The following is a 23094-nucleotide window of genomic DNA, read 5'->3' as shown; positions in this document are numbered from 1 at the left end:
AGCTGGCACAGGGCTGGAGAGATGTGTAATGGAGTTAAAGAGAGACATGGGATGTGCACCCGAGTGGAAGTGCAGATACCTCGAGGAAGAGAAGACAGTGCATGAATGGGAGGGCTTGAGAGCTCCTGGGAAGAGCCCAGGGCAGATGGAGGTTTTCCAAGGAAAGGATGTTTCATTGATTCAGGGATGCACACACCTGTGTCAGCGCTCTTCTAAAACAAAGCCTCATGAATCAGACTCAGGGGAAGCATCAAATGAGGAATCTCAGCACAAAGCTGGTCTGTACCATTCAGCTGGAGTGAGACAGGCACAGGGTTAAGGGGTGCAGCACCAGTTTGAATCAGTGTGTGATGCAGAGAGCCCCTGGTGCAGCACCAGCTGCTGCCTGGGCATGGGACAGGCCTTTGTGTCCCTGCACCCACAGGAAACAACTCAGAAGAGATGCAAGAGATACCAAAAATATTTTACAAAACAAAAGGATTCCCTTCCTTACTGGCCTGGAGACCTGACACAAATCCATGGGCATCAAAGAAGCCAAAGTATGTGCCCTGGATTGGCCTGGCATAGAGCCACAGAGGCTGGAAATGACCCAGTGCTGTCCACAGCTGCCCTGTGCAGGTGAGGGGTGAGCTGCAACCAATCCCCAGATCTCCCACAGCCTCCTTAGGAGGCAAACAAACACTGGGCAAAATCTCATTTTCTAACATATGGATGGTCAAAGGAGCAGCCACCATGCACCTGACAAATCTGCAGCTGCCATCCACCAGCAGCAAAACATTCAACTGGGCCTGAAACTGGTGGGGATGGGGATGCTCTTGATCACCAAGTCCTGGCAGCAAATATTTCTCATCCCAAAGATGCTCTTATGTTTTGAGGAAGTGCTCATACAGGGATCCAGACCTGCTACTTTCAGTCTGCCCAGAACTTTGGACACACAAGCACCCTGAGACCTGGGGCACCAACCTGTCACATCCCCACTGTCCAGTTCCCTTACACCAATTTTCCATGGAACAATCCAATTTTCCTCCCACATGAAGAAATCAATCAGTGGGTGTCACGACAGCTAATAATTTCCAGTTACCTTCTTCCCTGCACATTGAATTCAGGCAGAAGCAGAAGTACATAAATACCATTTGGGTGACTATTATTAATGCTTGAACCTGCAGCCTAATGGTTGCTCCATGCTGGCAGGTTTTCTAACCCTTCACCTCCCCTCTCCATCATCCTGGATACCTGAAAATTTCATGTTCTGTGATGCTGATTAAGACAACCCTCTTGTTCTTGAGCCTGGACTATTTACATAAAGAGACGCTTTAATGCATTTTGCCAGCAAGGTTTCCTTTGACTCCTTGGTACAGATGGTTGATATTTCCATGCTGCAGCAGCTATTAGACCATAATGTTACCAGTGACAACTCCACATCATCTGTACCTGCTCTCTGCCCTGCAGCAGCAGGTACCAGGAATTCAGCTTGGGCTTAGGCTGCTCCTGTCTCCCCCAGAAGGAGTTTGCCCACCTTGGCCTGGGGCACTGTGTCTTTGTTGATCCCATAACCAGCTGCATTCTGCTGGGGGGATGTCAGGCATCGCCTCATCTCCCTTCCTCAAAGAACTGTGCCCCATGGACAATAAGCTGTTCTCCTTGGGTGCTGTCACAGAGTCACTCACCCTTGTCACCTCTCCAATTTGCTCTTAAAAATTAACAAAAGGCTCCCCACAGGTCTGAACCAATTCTTTCTTCCTTCTTTCAGAGACACCAGAATTTTGGATCAATCTAGATCCAAGTCCACACAAGAGCCAGGGATTTGAACCCTCTGCAGCTTTGGGGAGGCCAGTGAAGGACTCTCCAGTCTCTTTCTTGTTATGTTAACAATGGCAAAACACCGCAGAGACGGCGGCTGAAATTCAAGCGCTATTTAAACAAATGAATATGTAGGGTATAGTTCATACAAGGAAACTCAGAACCGCCAGGAAGCACCATATGAACCAGATTTTAGAAACAAAAACAAAACTCCAAAGCCCTTCCTCAAGGAAGCCCTTGCTGAATTCTTTCCCCTGCTGAGGAGTCCAACATCACGCCTCATACTAAAGCCTTTGCTTTTCACTCCAAGAAAGGACTTGGAGGAAGAAAAGGAAAATAAAAGCAGCACATTATGGAACAGAGCCTGGCTTGCAGCCAGGGCTGGGGGGAAAGCAGCACAGAAACCCTCTGGTTTAGCAGCACATTTTACTCCTGCTCTATGGCAGAACAATCTTTGGCAAAGCTGCAGCTGTTTGAACCCGCAGTGCTGCAGAGGCTCAGCTTCCCTAAGGCGAATCAGTCAATTGGTTCAACAGTGTATTTAAAATCCCCTCGAGTCTACCTTTAAATCACATTTATATTCCTCTACCCAAAGCTAATAGTTTCTACCTGCATTTTGCTTCCTCTCTGTAGAAAAACAAGCTATTTAGCAGCCACATTAATAATCCGTGGCAATCTGGTTGTCATTTCCCTGATGGAAAATTTCACACTGCTGCCCAGCAGCCGCGACGTGGCGAGTGCTGCGAGCACCTCACGCTGTGCTGCCTCCCTCCCACTGCCCCTGGAGTCAGGAGAACAGCAGGAGCTGGATCTGCACGGCTGGGCTGGGGAGGAAACACTGAATTACACCCAGTCAGGTGTACCTACAGCTCAGGCATGTGCAGGAACCACGTGGAAACACCCTGGTGTCGAGTGAGAAAGTCATGTCAGAAGGAGCCTGGAGGATACCCAGCTCTTGAAGCCCCAGCTATGTGATGGTAAAATGTGTGTTGACAATTTACTGTGTAAGGTGGCCTGTGGAAAAGAGCTTTGGGTGGAAGAGGAGCTTCATCCAGCAGCCCTGGCTGTGGGTGCTCGGTCTGGCCAGGCTGACTGATGGGTGAATACAAATAAACAGCAGGAGGCGGGGCCCAGTTTTTTCACACTCCCAATTGCCACTCATTTGTATGTGCCTTCACTGTCATCTTAAATATCCAACCTGGCCTGCTCTGGTTGCTGCATCTGCTGAACAAGGGACTGAAAGATTGATTCAGGTCCCTCCAGGCTGCCTGTCCCAAGGTGAGATGTCAAAACTCCAGAGCAGCAAACCTTTCTCCCTAGCTGTTCTGAATGAGGATCTCAGCTCACCAGCTCCTGTCTTGAAGCCCAGGATGCTCTGGTGGTCTCAGAGCTCCCGAATCCCACCCAGCATTGGGGGCAGATGGGTGGGGAGAAGCCTCTTCCTTCTGGAGTAACCTCCAGCCTGTCCTTTCTCCAGAGAGGAGCAGCCCCTCTGCCAAGGGGCCACTGAACAGCACAAGGCTTGACATGACACCTTAAAACAGGCCCTTAAAATAGTTACCCTGATATAGCCCCCTGTGCCCAGGGCAGCATGTGGAAAACCCAAGAGGTAAATACTGTCTAAATAAGCAGAGAGCTTAATATAGAAAATCATGGAGTCAAGTACTCTTCAAGCACCCTCACGTCTTTGCAAACATCAGTCAGTAAAGATAAATTTGACATGGTTGATCACTCACACTTTTAGGAAAGGCTCTTCTAAAAGAAAATAATCACGTTTCAGTGTTTATAATCTCTGCAGGAAGGCCTGGTCCAGCATTTTGCCCCTCTAATTCCTGCTCTCATAACTGTCAGATTATGAAATTGCCAACTCTAAGCCTTACGAGGTTACAGAGAAACACCTCTCTGTTCTCTGCCGCCACTTCCAGCAGATGAACTAATAAAAACAAGCTCTGCTATTCCCTCCAAATGCCTGGGAGAAAGGAATCTGGAACAGTAGTAGCTTCAAAATACCATTAAAGAAAGCAACCACCCACAGTGTCTGGATTCCCCCCACGCTTATCAGTTCCCTTCACCCCTGTTACCCCTAAACCATACAAAAATCTTCCTTGACATCCAGATGTTTGCTGGGACTCACCACTGGCCAGGGCAGAAACCAGAAACCACCTGCCCCACTTTTCCCAAGGCAAAGAATTAAAGAGTTGTGTTGCATTTAGGGTGTTTGATGATGGGAGCTTGCTCAGCCCCCGTCCCCAGTGGGGTGGTGCCCCCAGGGGAGAGCCCACACCAGCATCTCCAAAGGTGCTCCTGGTAAAGGGCAAAAGGCTTTGACAATCCACCCCTTGGGCAATCACAGCAAAGACACCTTGGATCTGCTTTCACCCTTCAGCCAAGGCAGAAATAAAAGTGTTTATTGGTTTCTGCGAGCCACCTCCTCCCAGCTTCTTTGGAGATGATCTTCCCGAGATTATTAAATAAAGGTAGAATCAGTCAAGCTTCCTGCAGAGCTCCCACCAAGGGCAGCAAATGAAGGTGAAACCAGCAGGAGTTTGGAGTGTACCACTGTTTAATGTGCACTGAAAACAATACCTAGCCAGCCAGACTGCATCAGGGCATCAGGGGGAAGGTGCTGGCTGGAAGGGACACATTGAGCACAGCCACGTCTCCCTGGCACTCAGGCACTGAGGCATTAATGCCACAGGAGGACAGGGGAACTGGGATCAGCAGCCACCCCAGCTTCCACTAGGAGCTGGGGGAGAAACACCTCTGCATGCAATCATCAGCAACTCAGCAAACATGAAACATGCCAGGGAGGGAGAAAAGTGGAGTCACGACTTGAGACGCAACGAGCTCCCAGCCCAAACTGACACAGGGGTGGCTGTGTCTTTCTGGCAGCACAGAGCTCTGACATCCCGGGAGAAGCAACATGCTGGGAGCCCTCAAGAATGGGAGAGGTCTCTAACAAGGTTTGGCAACATCCCTGCATCCCCACTAATAAACTCTTCACCCCAAAGGAAGCGTGCACCTGCAGCCCAAGACATGTTGTGCTTGAGGCAGGATCAGAGGCACCATGCCAGCAGCAGCCACAAAACCCACGTGAGGCCACAGCATGCAAAGCCTCTGAAAGCAGAGCTCTTGTCATCCTCATGAGATGTTTAAAGAGGAACGTGGCAACTCCTTTTCTTAATGACTATATATAGGGAAAGCTCTGCTAGGTGACAAGCAGTGAGAGGCTGGAGCAGAGGCAGTCTCTTGCCTGCAAGGACTCAGATAATTGAGCAAAGGAATAGCCAGTGATGAGTCTATTTTGGACTCATCATGCTGCTGCTGCTGGAGCGTTCACCGAGAAGGCAAAGCCATTTGTTACCTTCTCTCCAAGGAGTGCAAATTCAATAGAGTTCCCTGCCTGCAGCTGCACTGACCCCAGGGCCCACAGAGCCCACAGCTGCCAGCAGCATCTCAAGCACTGCCAGGCTGACACTGACCTGGTGGCAAAGGGCTGCTTCCTCTCCTTGGTCCCCTCAGCACAGACCCAGCACCAGCTGGTGCCCAGGGGACAGTGTCTCAGCATGGTGCTGGCTATCCCTGGCAGGGCTAGGATGCAGGAGCTCACATAGCCAGGTACCAGTCGAGGTGATTGCTGCAACCTGGAAGCAGGCTCAGGGGAAAAAGCCTGCCTTATTCCCTTCCAGAGCATTCCAATGCCTCTCCCCGCAAACCATCCCACCAGCAGCTGGACTGGGACTCATAACCCCCCCCACAACCCCTCTGCACCAGGAGCTGCCAGGACAGCACTCACCTGCTCGTGGTACTCGATTCCCATGCTGAGCGTGTTGATGAGGATGGCCACCATGATCCCACGGCCAAAATATTTGCTGTCCACGATCTTCCGGAAAGTCTCACACACCACTTGCCAGAAGGCCAGCACCAGGTGGGCTCTCCTGGCCTTGGCCCTGCCCCTCTGTGGGTCCCTCTGGTCACTGTAGTGGGCATCCTGTGTGAACTCGTAGACCCCCTCGCTGTCGGAGTCGGCCGTCTCGTTGTCCGACAGCTCAGCCTCGCCTGCCAGCGCCGTGAGGCAGTAGGGGCAGCTCTCAGGGGTGCAGGAGCCACCTTCCAGCTTGGTGCAGGGGCTGGAGATCTTGCAGGAGCTTTGGCAGGGACCTGAAATGCCAGCAGAGCAAGGAAAGGGCAGTTTGTGAGCTGGGAGAGGGGGCTGCAGGAAGCAACACCCATTCCCTGTTAGCACCAAGCCTTTGCCCCTGACATGACAGGCATTTCCTAATGGGAAAAAGGCTTCTGCTGGGTTAAAACCTGGGCTCCCCAAGTGCCTTCTCTGTGTTTGTGAAGTTCTCTTTGCTGCCCCCAATTCCAGCCCAGCTATGGAACCTGAGCACATCTCATTACATTCCCTATCCATGACAGGAAGGAGGAAGCAATTGGTTTCCCCGGTCCTGGCAGGATCCTGGCTGTAATTATCAGGAGGACTGTTAGCAGCCTTCTTTCCAGTTCCCTCTGCTGATGCTCCAAAACCACGAGCTTCCCTCTCCACACGTTGGCCTTAGTGGCAGCTGCCAGGTGATATTCCCCAAAATTCCCACCAGCTGGCTGTGAGGAGAGAGGCAATGCAGGTGCCTGACTCCTGCACGGCAGCACCCAGCAGTGAGAATGCAAACCCTGCACTGAACCAGCTCAGAGCCCAGCTCTGTGTGTTTAGGCTCTGGGCAGTGCTGGGCTGGGGGCAGGATTTGGTCTCTTCCCTGCACAGCTCCTGGTGGAAAAGGCACTGACTGCCTGGGAAAGCTTGGTCAGGAACACTTCTTGGAGGCTGAGAGTGTTTGAACTAGACTGGCCTGAACTCCCAAATTTCACATGTGGAGGGGAAAAGAGCATCTTGCAGTGAAGATATGAAACCCCTGATTCAAGAAAGATGCATCCAGTGTCTGACTCTTACAGGCTTCCTGAGCAAATCACAGATTGTTAATACTTGCCATCTGTGATTGCCCTTGAGCACTCACACAAAGCAGACACTCAATCTCCCTGAGCCTTGTGTCCCATGGGAGCAGAGCTGCACAGTGCTCAGGGGTGTGACAGGACTCAGATCCGGAAGGTGTCCATCTGCAAGCTCCAGCTGATTTTGGGTCTACAGGACTTGGGAAGTTCCCTGTAAATGGTTTGGGAGTGGAGGTAAATAATGGAATTTTGTCCTAACATTTAATCTAAACCCACTCTCTGCAAAATTTAAAGCCATTCCCTCCTTCCTGTCACTACATGTCCTTGTCAAAGTCCCACTCTAGCTCTCTTGTACTTGTTTAATCTACAAGATGGGAATTGAAAATGGATTCACTGAAAACCCTCATATCCCTTGGATTATTGCGGGTATGAAGTCTGGGAGGTTGAAACCTCCGTCCCAAATTTGGCTATAAAGAAGCATTAGGTAGGTCAGAAGATTCCGGCTCATCTCACCTGGAAAGCCATCGCCTTTCTCTGTAACGTGGACTGAAAAGAACCCTGAAAAAATTCAGAGGGAGAGAAAAATTAGGACAAAAATTGTATTTCTGGAAAGGAGCCCCAGATGCAGATCCAGCCCCAGCTCACCTGTGCTCTGTGTCTCCAGCAGCTTGTGCATGGTGCTGTAGGGCCTGGGTGGGATGATGTTGAGGCTCGTCAAGGTGCTGCTCCCAGCGCCCACGGCTGCCTCCCCCAGGTTCTTCTCCTTCAGCACCTCATGGGAAGTGCTGGAGTGCACTGTGGGGTACACCTTGCTGCCCACCATGCTCTTGGGGATCCCTTCTGGGCTGGGCAAGCCGAGGCTCGGCTGTGTGAGGGACGAGTGGCAGCGCACCGGTTCGAAGTGGCAGTCGGCGTGGTAGATGCTGTGCACGGACTCGGTGTTGCTGGGGGAGGCGCTGGGGGCCCCCAGGGAGTTGGGTGCCGAGGGAGGGAGCATCAGCCGGTTGGTGCCGTTGTGCAGAGAGCTGGTCTCCACATCGCTGATCTCCGGGCTGGCGCGGGGCGCCCGCAGGTTCCCGTTGCCCAGGTGGTAGTGGTGGTGGTGGTGGTGATGGTGGTGGATGAGGTGGTGCACGGAGGATCTCTTCCTGCTCCGCCGCTTCCTGGCGTGCCGCTCAGTCCCCGCCTTGCTCGTGGGGCTGCTCAGGATTCCCATCCTCACGCCTGCTGCCCTGTAAGCCTTCACCAGCTGCTTGCTGCCTTTCCGGGCAATGTAAACCAGGTACTTGAGGAGCTCGTCGTAGCAGCTGCCCGGCTCGGAGAAGCTGGCCAGGGTGCTGGCGTTGGACAGGTAGCGCACACGCTGCTCCTTCATCAGCTGGCTCTCGCGCTGCTTCGTCTCGGAGAACTGCGTCGCTATCACCACCAGGCACAGGTTGATCATGAAGAAGGAGCCCACCTAAGGGGACAGGGGACGTCAGTGTGGGTACAAAGGGCACAAAGAGTGGGGGGCAAACAACCCCAGCCATCCCCACCCCCTGTGTCAGCCAGCAGGGACCACGGGCCGGGCTGACTCACCCCCAGGCTCCCACCCCAGGGACTCCCACGCCAGCCCTCCGTGGAGGACGTCAGAGATCAAAGACGAGAGAAGATTATTTTGACAAAAATCTCTTGCTCTTTTAAGACGGTGTTTTTCTCTCTCCACAGACAGCAGTTGTAATTATCACAATTAGTGGCATTAGGATGAATACTGAGCCTTCCTGATAGGAGCGTTTTTTTTTCTGCCAGTGTGTGGGCAGCTTGCGAGCAGATCCCTTTCCCCTGCTAACGGGATTTGCGGGTGACTGTTATGCAAGGGCATCAACAGCCTGCACCCACAGCTTGGAGATTTTCTTTCCAACCAGGGTTTCATGAGGTTCTGCCTTCTGCACAGCCCAGCCTGGATCACAGGGAATTACTGACATGCTAACGGGCTATCACACACTGCTAACGTTACTCGCACGGCATCTGGAAAAGTACTGCTTGCTCTTCCTCTTCGTCATCTTGGGGAGGCTGAGAGCAAGGGCTTGTTTCTCTCTGGGGGAAGCTAATATTAAACAACATAATGGACTAAACAACCATCTACTTTCTCGTCAGGATTTGAGTCCTGGTTTGATGAGGAGCAGAAATCCCCACAATGACCTAACTGACAATGTGCAGCTATTTTTCTGGACTTGGACCAATTGTGCAGCAAGACAAGGAGTCATCTCACTTAGCTACATCTGAGTGAGGCACCTAATGATCCTTTAGAGTCAAGAGAGAAATAGGTGCATCAAGTCTGCAATGCATCTAATTTATTTTGAATGTCTACCTTCAGAGGAGATGAATCACCCCCTTAAAGCACCTATTTTTCTCCCTTGACGATAAAGGGAGTCTAGACAACGAGCTCAGCCAGTCACTGTAGACTATTCTGCTTGCACAGATGAAGCCCATCATGGAGCCCACCCCAAAGAAACTCTTTGTTGGCTCCTTTGTGGGTGGCCTCAGATGATGCTGTGAAGTGTGGGTGGGCTGTGGGCAGTAATCTCTTCCCTCCTTTCTTAACGTGCTCTCTGAAGTTTGGGACTGTTTTCCTGAAACGTCCCCACTGCACCAAGGACCCACCCAAATGGGTTCTTCAATGCCAGGGAATTCTTGGGCAGCCTCTTCCCTTTATGGCACTCAAAAAATGACCAGGTGAAATTTGCCTACTTTAAAACTTAAATTCAAGGTGGCAAGCTTGGAGCACAAGAGAGAAGTAGTAGAAACAGCAGCAACAACAGCAGTGTATCTAGCACTGCTTGAGCACATCTTTCTTTCCTTGCAGCAAAATGCAGCTGCAGCACAATTCTGTAGGGAAGCTGCATTTCTCCCAGCAGGCTGGTTGCTGCTTCAGCTTTTATATTTGCTGCACCCTCTGCCCTCTTCCTCTGGGTGACCTCACTCTGCTCTCTCCAAATGCCAGCAGGACCCCCCTGCTCCCCTAAGGCCACTCACAATGATCAGAAGGATGAAGTAGATGAAGTTGTAGAAGGAGTGTGCATCCATGACAAAGTACATGATGTCCACCCAGCCTTCCAGCGTGATGACCTGGTGGAGACAGGAAGGGAAAACAAACTCCTCAAGGCTCAGTTACAACAAAGCACACAGGCAATGTTTCTTCTGGCTGGGTCATGTCTGACACCCCATAGTAGGTCTTGGTGTAGTACAAGATGCTGAGGAGCCAAGTCCTGCTCCTCCCAATGCCAACAGCCACATTACCAGCTGCCCAGGCTGAATCTAGCCCCTTTCCAGCTGTGCATTTTGCAGAGAGAGGAGCAGTCTCTAGGTTCTGCCTCACACCAGCATCATCCCACTGCACACCCACAGGGTTTTGTCCGTGTGGAGCTGTTCTCAGAACAGGCATTATGCTGTATCCCTAACACTTGGAGCACCTGTGCACTATATATAAGTGCTCACTAGTGCAAAACAGCCCCCAGGAGTGCAATTACACAGCCCCTGAGAACGTGCTGGGGGCAGGACCTGCTGTTTGCCCACCTTGTGGCAGCTGCAGACAGCACTCACCTGAAATATCGCAATCCAGGCGTAGCCAATGTTATCGAAGTTGATGGCTCCCTTGAAAGGGTTGTGCTCCCCAGCAGAGCAGTTGGTGTAGTACTGGTTCCAGTTCACACAAGAGGTGTTGGTGGTGTCATTGTAGGAATAATAATCCAGGGTGCACTCCAGCCCCTCTTCCCTGCGGGTCGGGATGCTCCGGCAGTAGCGCATCCCGTTCTCCCGGGGCTGGGAGCAGATGAAGGGATTTTCATCTTCGTTCTCTGTCTGGTAGTACCGCTCCAAATCTACTGTGTAGGGGCTGAAAAAGTCCAGACAGGGCTGGGGCTTGCAAACTGACTGCAGGCAACCTGGCAAGGGGACAGCTGTAACAGTCTGATACCTGCTTTTCTGGATCTTAAAGCTGTTTTATAAAGAAGGAATCCCCTGATGTCCTTATCTGGGTTTTGAGAAACTGAGGCAGTGCACTCAGCCCCTTGGCAATCCCTCTGGTGGCATTACTAAAAGTCACTCCCTCTGGAAACACTCTGGCTTTGACTCTAAGAGACTAAGAGAAGGATTCAGCGTGACAGGGCTTCTCTGAAATGTCTTTGCTGCAGTAAGATGGAAATTGGGCAGTTTAAGCTCCTGTCCTTCTGGAGATGCTGAGAATCATTTAGGGAGACTCTATGTATAAGGACCTCCCAAGATTCCTAAAAATCAGAGATAGGGACTTCATCTGCATTTCACCGTGTCAGTTCAGCCCACAGATAAGCTCTAAATTCCCTCTGAGGGTGGCCTTACCACAGCAAACCAGGCAAAAATACTCTTCAGGGAGATGAAACAACCCATGGCCAGTCAGAAACTGGCTCCTTGCTCTGCACACACTATCTCCTTAATGCTGCCAGGACTCCCACTAAAGCTTGCAAAGATATTTTTAAGCCTAGTTCAGCCTGGTTAATTCCTGCAGAATTGCCTGTAATACCCTTCAAAGCCTATCTAAACCCCTGGAATTCTGGCTCAATTAAACAGCACCCAAACCTGTGGCTCTATTGGATTTACTCAGTGGTGAAGCTGTCCCCCTGCTCTGCTGACATTTACTTAATAGGAACATGTGCTGGTAATGACACTTCCAGCCACCCTTCGAGGGCATGACCTGCAAGAGGGGTGGGAGTGGATCAGGAGATGGGTGAAGAGGTTGGAAGGTGCCTCCTGCCAGCCTGGCCACAGCAGCAGCAGCAATGTGGTCCTGCTGTGTACAGAAAAAAAAAGTTTTGGGCTTGTAGGATTCCTCCATGCAGGTGTGAATCCAGCCAGATCCACCCTGGGGAGTCAGCAATCCACTGAAATGTGACCTGCATGGCAGAACTTGGCAGAGCCACCAAGGATTTGCAGTCACCTGCCTTTCTCCAAGCATTTGAAGGGATGGAGGTGGTGGAAAAAACCAGGTAGGTAGGACAGGCATGGGAACCTGAAAGAGGCTGTCAGCTACCAGGTATTTCAACCACGCTTCAAACAGTGCTACATCAGGCCAGAAAAGTGATCACAACAGCTCTTTTGGCCTTAAAATGCAGGGATCTGTGAAAATTAACACTTTGGGATAGGGACTATCTCTTGCTCTGAGGCTGAAAAGTATCTAGCATCAAAAATGCACAGTACTTCCATTGGTTTTTCCTGGAGGTTAGGTGGGACTACAGAAGTTGTGGCAATAAACACCTCCAGCCACAGGAGGGGATTCAGACCCGGCTGTCTCCACACAGAAAAGGTCTGAAGTTAGAAAGCCTGAACTCCCATTCTCAGAGGGGATTTTTTGGAGGTTTTTAGCAATGATAGAGGTCCCCAAGTGCCAGCTGAGGGTTAAAGACAGCCTGCAAAGGCAAATGGCAAATTGTCACAGCTTGCTCTGCTCCTGCTGTGTGTGCCCAGGCAGGAGTGCTGGTGGCATTTAGGAGCAGGGAGCATTTACAGAAAGAGAAGGGTTTTTTTTACAGAGGAGATCCTGGAGGGACAGCCTCCCCCAGGCTGGGGAGACACTGCAGCTGCCCAACAGACTCACATGCTGAAGTTCTCAGGGAGGAAGCAGCGGTTCCTGAGCAAACCTGCCCACAGCTGGACTCCCACAATGCCGAAGATGAAGAAGACGAAGAAGCAGAGGAGGAGGACGTTCCCCAGCATGGGCAGCGTGTCCAAAAGCAGCGTCACCAGGATGCGCATACCTGAGGCAAAGGGGGAAAGCTCACATTGAATTTTCTTCTTCCAGCTCTGTCCTCCTGACCTTTCCCTTTCCACAGACACTTCTCCACCCATATTTCCTTCTGTTCTTTTCCTTCTATCCTTATCACCCACATGTGTGAACATTACAGCTTCCCATCCCCTCTGGCTTCCCCTCAAAGCCAGAACATCTCCTTTCATTCCTGCCTTGCTCCTGAACACCAGATCTACTTTCCCTGCTCCTCAAATCCTCTTCTCTGAAGTTCTCTAGCAATTATGCTTCCTTTCTTCCCTCAGATTAATTCTGATGTTCTCCTTTGCTCAATCGTATTTCTTTCTCCACTCAGCATATTTCAAAATTCCCTTCCCTCCCTATTTTCCCTCATCCACCCTAATTGTCCTCCCTTCCTTAAAACACAGGACTCTCTCTGGCAGTTAATTCTCACAACAGAGAACAGCCAGTTCTGTAACAAAGACAAATGGATGGTGACTTCAACTTGACATTTACACACAAAAAATTGATTTAATCTGACATCTGTGGAATATTCTGCTCATCTCTCACTCTCCTTCATTCCCCATGTTCTGCACTCTCTCACTTGCTTATATTGACTTTTATCTAAGGAAAGCTTTACTGTTGCACTCTTTACTTTGATACTTCAGGAAGACTTTTTTCTCTTATCCTGATGCTGTCACCTCCTCTCTCAGGGTTTTTCTTCTACTCCTTTACTGGGGAACAACAACCTTGCATCAACTCCTAATTAACTAAAATTACTTTCTGTGGTTATTGCATTGATCATCATACAAAGCTCATTTTTTATTTTTCCCACCTTGCATTTCTATCCCACTGTAACTACGTTGCAGGGAAGACAAGATAAATTACCCAGGATTTCAAAACACATTAAGTGAATTACATCCCCAGTTAGACAGTGGTGGATAAATTCAGCTGTCCACCAATTCAGCAGTAGGGATAAAAAAAAAAAAAAACAACCATTGCAAACAGGATTCTGAAGCTTCTGTAATGATTGAAACATCAGCAGCAAAGCCAGATTAAGTTCAAGAGTCAGGAGCAGGAAAATAAATAGATCCCAGGCACTTCCAGCATCAGCAGAGAGAACTGAAGCAGATTAGTTCTCATCAAGGCATTGGGCCAGTTCAGATAGGGGAGAGCAGACTTGGATTCAATTTGGCTAAAACAGTACTATTTTGATGATTTGATGACCAGGATTGTAGGACCAGGAAAAGGATGCTTCTGGTGCAGTTGTACTTAACACATAGCATACCTGATCCATGCAGCATCTGAGAGGGACAGTGCCCAGTGTCCCTCATGGAGCACTGGGGTTTGCCAGCATGGGGCAGAAGGAGGGTTTGTGGTGCCCAGTGCCCTCTGGGGCTGCCATGCAGCAGCAGGTAGTGCCATCCTCTGCTGCTTAAAGCAGGGCTGAGACCCTTGTGCATGACCTGAAACACCAGGAATGCAGAGCCACTGCCATCCCACCCAGGTCTGCTTTGGAGATGCTGGGGTTTGGGCTCTGTGGACCAGCTCTGGGCTCCTCAGCAGCTCCCAGGGGTGCCACCCCCAGGCACAACAAGAGCTCCCCACCCCAATTTCTCCAGGGAAGGATGAAGTGGGGGGTGGGAGCAGCATGGCTCAGACCCCACTGCCTGGCAAAGGCTGCTGGCTCAGTCAATCCCTGTCACCTGCAGCCCTTTAGCAGCCTCCTCAGACCCTCTCCAGGTGAGAAAGGAAGGTGTGTGAAGACAGCCCTGGATAACATTGACTCATCTCTGATGCCACAGTGTCAAAAGGAACCCGACAGCGGTGGTAGCACTGCCAGGCATGGGCAGACATTTGAGATGTGATGTAAGATCAAAGCATCTGGGTTTGCCCTTCCATCTTTGGATCCACAACAGGGAGGAACAAGGACCTGACTTACTGGGGACCCTGTTGATGGCCCTGAGTGGCCGCAGGACTCGGACGGTGCGGACGGCTGAGAAGCTGACGTTCTGCAGGTCCAGGGAATACTCCAGCATCCTGAGACAGACACAAAACCACAGAGGAATGTCATGGATCCAGTGGAGAAATGTTAGATTATCAAACATTATAAAGCAAACATTAAATGCCAAGCACTCACAGAGGAACTTGTTACTGCATCTCTCCCATCAGCAAAGTTTGCCAGAGGAATTAATTAAGGCTTGTTTGTGTGTCAGGATAAAGTCAATGAGGGGGGAATGTGATACACCAGCTCACAGATCTCTCTCCTGCTTTGGTTAGTGTTTTTGCACAGGGCCAGGCAGAAGCTTCTGAAAGTCCCTGCGCACTCCAGAGAGGAAATTTCCATCAATGTAACAGATACTGTAATGAATCTGAGTTTGTTGTGCTGAGCACCACCACAGTCCTGAAAGGAAGAATGTCTCCTGGTGCAGACCCCTCTGTGATGAGCAGCACAGGACACTGAGGAGATGAGCAGCACAGGATACTGAGCTCTGCTGTCTCTGCCCAGCAGAGACCCTTAGCAAGTGGGACTAAAACTGGTGACACTTGCAGATAAAAACTGGGGCCAACACAGACCTAGGAACCTCCCAGTGCTCCCACTGTCTGACTGGGTTATTTCCCAGCTCCACAGAGGAACAACATTCACAGGACTTAGTCTTAGGATGCACCCGGATGGCTGCAAATCCCTGGGGTGCCCCAGCACCTCTCACTCTTCTCATGGCACCTTTGCTCGAGCACAACAGTGTCACCAGTCACAACACCTCCAGGACCTTGGTCCTTGGCCATGGGAATATCCAAGAGCTCTGCCCAGAATATTCTTGAAGAGGCAGAGCCAGACAAAGGTAAGGGAGACAACCCTGAGGCTGCCTGGACAGTCAGGTTCCCACAGGTAACCACAGCATATTAATCTCTTCTGAGCATTACCAAGTTCCATCTCCAAACAAGCTGAGTGGTTCCCCTCCCTCCGACTCTGGTGGCTAGAATTCCAGCCTGAATTTATTCAGGACAAGCTCGTATCCATTCTTTCTTACAGCAGCACCATCTTTAAAGCAGCTTCTCTAGATGTTATTTGTCCCTGCTGTTTACCCACCCATGTATTTACAGAGGACAAAGCACATCTCCTCTCAGCCTTGATTTTGCAAAGTCAAACAAATCGAGTTCTTCCAGCCCCATCTCACAGACAGGCTCTCTGCTTCTCAGTCACAACCTTTCTCCACGCTTGGCCTGGCCTGAATTGATCTCACCTGATTAGGCATCAAGTTTCTGGAGGAGGTTTTGGTTGCTCCTTGCACCAAGGCATCAGTGCTGTCCCTTTCCTCCCTGCTGAAATCCCACAGGACTGGGTTGGGTTTGCCATGGCAGCAGCACACTGGAGGTTCCTGTTCTTGCTGTGATCAGCCAAATCCACTCTCCTCCCTCCTGCCTGCAGCAGCTGAGGGGCACCCCAGGATGGAGGAAGATCCCCTTCCAGCCCCCACATCAACAGCTCTGTGTTCAGTGCAGTGAGGCTTTACCTGATAGGCTCTAATGGGAATGATGATGATCAAACAATATCTAAGATTAAAATAACCTCAACATATTCCTCTCTGCTTATCTGACCCCCACAGCAATGGGGCAGTCCCAGGAGATGGAGTTTGGACAGGCACATATGGATACTAAGAATTTGTTCTCAGCTGCTGACCAGAATGGAAGGCAGAGTGTTCACAAAATCCCACCTGACCTGGGGAAAAGCAGTCCTTTCCTCAGTGCAGGACTCCCTGCACTGGGCAAGCTTTGGCTCAGGTGAGGAGAGGGGCAGTGGTTTCCCCAGCTTTCACTGCTGTCAAGTTTCACTCGCTGTTCAAAAAGATTTCTGTGTGGTTGGCAATATTCAGGTAAAAAGCCCATATCAAACACACAGCTTTTCTTTCATCCATTATTAAAACAGAGGCTGCCAGCAAAACTCGGAGCAGCACGTGGTTACATGCACCAAGACAAATCATTTTCTGATTAATGACAGCTCCAGACACACTTCCAGAGATGTGACTGCTTGTAAGCTGCAAAGGACGTGCTGTAAAATGCATTTTGATTTAACTTATTAAAAAACAATTATAATGCCATATTTAAAGGAGCAAGCCAAACAACAACCCAGAGATTTGAGCAAACACTTGAACACCAAGACCAAGAGCAAGAAGGTGGTGTCCTGCCTGTGTTGCTGGACACTGCTACCAGAACTGGTGTCACAGCACTGCCAAGCTCAGCCCCAGACACAGATTACAGGGTCCACACCTTGCTGGTAACCAATAGCTCAAGTGCCTTGAGAGAACTCAGTATTAGAGAAAAAAAATGCCAGAAAAGCTCAGTCACTAAAGAGCAAGTCCAGTGAGAACACCACCAGTCCCCAGCTCTAAGGTCACCTCCCAAGGCAAGGGGAAGCACAGGAAGAATCAATCCACATCCCTGCCAAGGGAAGATACTCAGGGAGAGCAAATGTCAGGATGTCACCAGCTGGTGAGGTGACAAGTACATTTACCAGCACATATAGCATTTATGCATTGGGAATCTGCAGTGTAAAAGGCTCCTGATGAAGCTTCAATTCAAATGTCATCTCTGCTCAGAGGGGAAGGCACGATGCCTGTCAGCACCACTGCCACCAACCTGGTGCCCAGCCAAGTTAAAGGCTCAGAGAGAAACTCAGCATTAAATAGGATGGATTCACAGCTCGTCAGGGTGATCATCAACCCCCGATCACTGGAGTTATTCAGAAGGAAAGCGGAAATATCTAGGACTTTCTAAGAATAAAAGTGGAGCATCTGCAAAGCCAGACGTACAACGGGCTGCTGGTGGGAGGCAGAGAGGGAGCTGATGCAAACCTTTGGCAAATGCTTCTCCAAGCAGGAAAACTCCCAGAGCTCAGCTGACAGGCAACAGGGGTGGCTCAAGATGGACCAGGCAGGTGACACTCATTCCTATTCCACCTGGAGACAGTGAGCTGGAGCATGCTGGGGTTTCTCTCATGTAAAATCCAAAGTAAAACCGGGAAGGATTGCCTGAGTGTAATGCCAGGCAGCAACCCTGAGGCAAAGGGTTTTCAAAAGTGATGCTCAGGGCATCACAGGAAGGGTTCAAGGGGCTCTGCCTACCCAGGGAGCCTCTAACAGAGCACAGAAATTCCAGCGAAGTCCTTCCCACACCTACCCAGCACTGCTCCTCTGAAGCACCTTGCTCTCAGCCCTGACTCTGCTCCCACTGCCAGGATCCCTCCTGCTCAGGAAGTAGATGTGAAAACCCAACAGAGTCACACAGAGAGTTTCTGCTGAGGCATTTTCCAAGGAAATCTTGAACTCTCTCTTTTCACAGCTGGGTGCTGGGGATGCTGCACAAGCAGGGCATGAGACCAAGGTCACACGAGGAAACGGTGGCAAAGCAGCAGAGGCTGCAGGCAGGGCCACCCCTGAGAGCTGCCCAGCCCTGCACACTCAGAGCCCTGCACTGCTGGGGAGAGATAGGCTGAGATTTATTCAGTGTTAAAAAGCCTCCAAAACTGGGCATATAGACACCCTTTATCTACAAAGCACAGCCATCAGTGGGTGATATTAAACCATCGGTGCTGGAAAAGACAAGGGGAAATTATTTAGGTGGCGTTGCATCTTCAGAAAGCTGGGATGAAATTTCCCCTGGCTCTTGCCAGCTTGGCTGTGCTCTGCTTTCACTCAGCGGCTGCGTTCGGAGCCTTGCGAGTCTCACCGCATTCGTGGGTGTTGCTTAATTTTAAAAATACTCATTTCAATCAAGCTGAACAGAATAAAAAGAATAGCACACAGAGAGCATGAACCCTGCAGCCTGCTGGATCTGGCTGCACCATGTGTCCCAGCCAGGACACTTGACTAATGAGGCTTTTGAAGCAGCAGCAAGTTCAGCTGAAGAACTGAAAAGAAACTAAAGAATTACCTTTTAAAAGGTCCTAAAACTTAAAAAAAAACCTCCAAGCTTTTCACAGGTGGATTTGAGTCAGCTCAGCGAAGAGGGAGACTGCTGAGGGCTTTCTTTTACCCAGCAGGTTTCTGTGAGTCAGGGATGCTTGTTCGGGATGCTCTGCTCCAAAGGCTGTGGGAAGGCAGCACGGAGCATCCACAGCCCTGGATTTCATCTGTGCCCAGCTCCACCCAAAAGTAACTTAAAATATTAAATTGCACAGCTCAGCCGCAGATATCGAAGCCCTGGAGGTTCATGATGACAAGCATTGGCTTGATGTTGTTCTGGCACCTCTGCTGAGAGCACAAAGCATCTAATTTGGGATTAGTCAGGACACAGTGGGGCCGTGGAGGAGGCTCCCAGTTTCCAGGACACTCACATCCATCCTGGAATGCCCAGGAGAGGGCCAGGCTCCTGGGAGCAGGTTCAGTGCAGCTTTCCCTGCGGCACAGAGGGGCTGTGGCAGTGGCTGCACATTGGGTAATTGTGTGTGCAAATCAGCCTCTCCCGCAGGCTCGGGGTGCCCAGCAGCACACAGGACTCTGCTGCCACGTCCTCCTGTGTGCTCCTGGGGTCAGACAGCTCAACAGAGGCAGGTGGGATGGAAAAGCAACATCCTACCTCTGTCTTAGTTCATTTTTAAGGGATGACAAGATTAATACATGGGGGAAGAGCAGCCTTTGCAGTCCCACACCAGCTCCTTCTTCCCTGTGTCTGAACCAGGGAGCTGAAACAGCCCCTTGATCAGCCTTGTACAGCTGAAATGCCCTTCAGAGGAGCCCTGCCTGCCCCTGGAACAATCTGGCACTGTGGGATGAAGGCCTCATGCTGGAAGCTTCACCCAGAGCACCCAGCAGGAATCCTGCTCTGGCTGCTGCAGCCATGGGGTCACAGCTCCCTGCAGAGACCTGCCTGGCACCACAGCCCTCCTCCCAATTTCTGAGCCAAAGAGCTTTGCAGACCCCATCCAGATTTAGATGGAGCACTGGTGGACTGGGGACTGTGGCATCCCTTTCTCTCCTGTCACCTATGAACACAACAGAGCTTCCTGCAGCCTCTTTCATCCCTGAAAATCAGTGCTCAAAACCAGGAGGGAGAAAGACATCCTTAAGGTTGTTTATGAAGGCTTCAGTGAAGCTCACTGTTTAATACAGCCTTCAACAGAGAGAGAAAAAAATCATAACAAACATTAGAAATGTTCAGGAAGCAAAGAGAGAAAGAAGTGGTGTCTGTTCCTGAATTAAGCAGCCTGCCAACCACCTCCAGCCCCAGCTCCTCTTCAATCGTAAGCAAAATATTCCAGAAGTGTTTAACTTTGCTACAAAGTCTTTGAAGAGGCTCGTTACCATTACAATGAGCACAGCACAAACAGGGCTCCTCAGTCTTGGCCAAACAACTGCCTGAGCCTGGAGTAACCACGGAGCCACACAGCTCAAACAGGGGGTGATGCTCGGTGGGGAGCAGAGCGTGGGCACAGGAAGGCAGAGAGGAACCCCATGAGCTCTGACAGCTCCAAATTATTCCCTGGTGCAAAGCTCTCACACAGGAAAACAATAAACCATTAGGGATTTTTGTTGTTTTGGGTTTAGAATCATAGAATAGAATCACAAAAACTCCTGAGCTGGAAGGGAACCCACAAAGATCAAAGCCTAGCTGCTGGCCCTGCACAAGTTAACTCCAAAATCACACCATGGGGGTTTTTGATGAGGATGGCTTAAAGCCCATTTCAATCTAGACAGATGCAGAGGTCATGGAAGTCCTTATCTGAACAAAGCCAGAACAAGCTGGGACTGCAGCAAAGTGTGGGGAGATGTCAGTGTGTGTGTGCCTTCCTCCCACAGCCTGAGCAGAGAAGGTGCTCTGTGCCCTGCCTGCGGGGTCCTACAGTGGCCAGGCAGACCCCAAGTCAGGGCACATCTCCATCCCACAGCTCTGCCCCACCAGCCCAAGCCCCAGCCAGCATTAAACCCAAACCACTGCTGCGTATTCTGGGATGCAAACAAGCATCAATCCTCAGTACATCTGTGTCTTATGCTGGGAGAAGTCAAAATGATATTGAATCAGCTTTAGAGGGCAAGAGCTGCTTGCAATGGCTGTTAACCTTCAAAATCTTATCTTGCAAGCAAGCTCCCCAAATCCCCTCCTCTAAAAATAATGCAACATAATTATGCCATTCATCACTTTTTTCCTCTCCCCTTTTTCCCCATGCAACTCTGTAACCAGCCAGAGCCGTGTTTCCCTAAGCAGTTTTGATAATACAGCACTATTCTCATCTCCAGCAAGTTTTACTGTAATTACAGATGTGTTGCAGACATTACACACTCTATAATTAGCACTAATTGCATTACATTGTCACAAAGAAGTCATTTACTCTCCATGAGTTCATGAGATTGATCTGGACAGTTTAACAGGGATGAGAAACACTTAATGGCATCCCATGGAAGTGGCCAGCAGGAGCAGGACAGCATCCAAAAGGCAGATTTGGGGCAAAAATGCACAAAATGTCTTCTCCACAATAATAACCTCTGTCAGATCTAGAAAGTTCTCAGAGAATGCAGAAGATAAAATGCTACAAGTTGGGGGGCACTTTTTGTTTGGTTGGTTTTTTTTGGTTGGGGGCCAGTGTGGGTTGAAGCCTGCTCTAAACTGGTGTAGCTGGGAGGGATTTCCACGGATTCTGTGTCCATGGGAGTGTATGCCCCAGTATGACATGCTTTCCCCACCTGATGCTGCCCCACAGATGCAGTTTGCTGCTTCACTTCTCCCCTGGCATCCTGAAAAGGGAAGGGGCAGGGAAAGGAGAGCTGGAGCTCAGGGTCCTGCTGGGGAGCTCACACCACACTGCTGCTTCCCTCCTCCCATCTCTTACACATAAAGGGCAGAGAAAAAATGTGAAGGCAGGAACAGAATTGCTTGGTTGTGGTCACCAGGACCACATGGAAACCTCAGTCTCCTCCCCTGGCATTTCACTGGGGAACCTGGTTGAGGCCCTTATGTGACACCTCCACAAAAACATGACTCACTTCATCTGGTATGTAAGCAAACCCAGATGGGTTTTGAGGATTGCCCTGGCACACACTCTCCAGGGCCCCAGTTTGGCTCTGGCCTCTTTCCTGACACCTGCTCAGATGCAGGATTCCTCCATGCAGAGCTCAGCTCCTCCCCTGCTCCTGTGCCCTGCTCTGAGCACCATGGGCTGGTGCTCTTTGGGGCAGTTTGCCCACCTGGGAACCAAAGAGCTGCACTAACAGCTACCTGAGGAATTTCCCTCTGGTCCCTGCAGCACTTTTATCCCTTACAGTGTTTTATACCTGTATCTTAGGTCTACTAAGGGTTGAGTCCTTTGTTTCTTTCTCTGCCACAGCAATATCCCATTCCTGCAGCCCCTTTGGCTTTCCCTGGCACTCAGCAGGCTCTCCAGGATTGCAGCAATGCTTTAAGTAGGATGCAGCCCTCCAAGATGGATGGGCTAGGACTGGAGGGGAGCAAAAGGGCACAAAAGGGAGCAGAGAAAGCCAGTGCTGGAGGAGGAGAGGCTCTGCTTTGCATTTAAATCCAGTTCGATCCTTTGCCAGCTGAATTGGTTTTGACAGGGCCCAGATGGGAACAGTGCATGCACATGAAGGAAAGAGCCATCACTTTGTGAGAGGCAAAACCAACCTGGCAGAAGGCACGAGAGGGTCAGGCTGCCATGCTGCAAAAAAGGCTGTGCATGTTGGGGATGGGGAGCAGCTGCTGCAGGGGGATCTGGCCATGATGCCACTGCCCAGGAAGGAGAAAACTCTCACACACCCAAACACCTGCCAGGTGCAGGTAGGCAGATTTCTCTGCTGAGCAAAGAGGAGTGTGGTGTTTTGGCATAGGAATAAGGATGGTCCCTGCTGGTGTCCCTCTAGAGTGAGGTCCCACAGTGATGGGGTCCCCTCAGAAGGACATCAGGGATAAGTCTGGCTCTAAAGGCTTTGCAAGATCAACAAGCAAAGGCAGGACCAGGCTGGGAGGGCAAGGTGGCAGCACCTCAGCTTGGTGGAGCTGGGAACAGCCCAGCATCCATGACCATCCTCCCCCAGATGGGATGGCTGGCCTTGCTTGGGTGGGGCTCTTCATCACAATTAATTCCAATATAAGACATAATAAACAAGAAGAAATAAAGGTGGCTTAGCAAGCTCCAGCCTTTGGATGTGCTGCTGGTCTCTACAGCCCTAGCAGACCTGATGGGACCTGTGGTTCTGTCTTGTCCCATCACTGTTGTCCCTAACATTGCTCAGACATTTCAGGAGGAAACCATGAGCCTCCTCCTAAACTGAGGAGCCAGAGGCTGGTGGGGCTGGAAAGTAGGAGGTTGTGGCTTCCTGCAGAATACAGATTTATGGGGACAATTACAGCTCCTGGGTCTGAGGTTCACTGCATCTTCTCACCTCTGCAACAATGAATTTTTCAGTCCAAGGATGCACTGGGAGCCCTGGCACCTCCATTTTACTCCTCCCAGCTGCCTGGCAGAGGCACAGGCCATGTCCCTGTGAGACCAGCAATGGACCATAAACAAAACTCATTAAGGTGCTGCCCCTTCTTGGACCACACCAAACCCATGCCAGGCAAACAAGCTGGGAGGGGCCTCTGCTTCTTTCCAAGAA

The 23094-nt window shown here is 50.5% G+C and overlaps 1 protein-coding gene across 23 annotated transcripts in view; it reads right to left on the bottom strand.

Annotated features, from left to right (window-relative positions):
* Window positions 1-23094, bottom strand: part of CACNA1G (calcium voltage-gated channel subunit alpha1 G) — a 144742-nt gene that overhangs the window by 77329 nt on the left and 44319 nt on the right. For all 23 annotated transcript variants that reach the window (XR_004419806.1, XR_004419807.1, XM_033076861.2 and 20 more), the window contains exons 4-10: window positions 14448-14545; window positions 12359-12518; window positions 10333-10624; window positions 9766-9858; window positions 7396-8209; window positions 7264-7308; window positions 5597-5961 (exon numbers count right to left, since the gene is read on the bottom strand). Coding sequence is in view for 21 of the 23 variants with exons in the window: in XM_033076861.2 (XP_032932752.1) it covers window positions 5597-5961; window positions 7264-7308; window positions 7396-8209; window positions 9766-9858; window positions 10333-10624; window positions 12359-12518; window positions 14448-14545 (1867 nt within the window). In the remaining 2 variants the exon portion in view is untranslated. The remainder of the gene's footprint in view (window positions 1-5596; window positions 5962-7263; window positions 7309-7395; window positions 8210-9765; window positions 9859-10332; window positions 10625-12358; window positions 12519-14447; window positions 14546-23094) is intronic.

Source organism: Catharus ustulatus, chromosome 20 (assembly GCF_009819885.2).
Source record: "Catharus ustulatus isolate bCatUst1 chromosome 20, bCatUst1.pri.v2, whole genome shotgun sequence".
NCBI classification, from domain to species: domain Eukaryota; kingdom Metazoa; phylum Chordata; class Aves; order Passeriformes; family Turdidae; genus Catharus; species Catharus ustulatus.
This window is presented reverse-complemented; position numbering and strand designations above follow the sequence as displayed.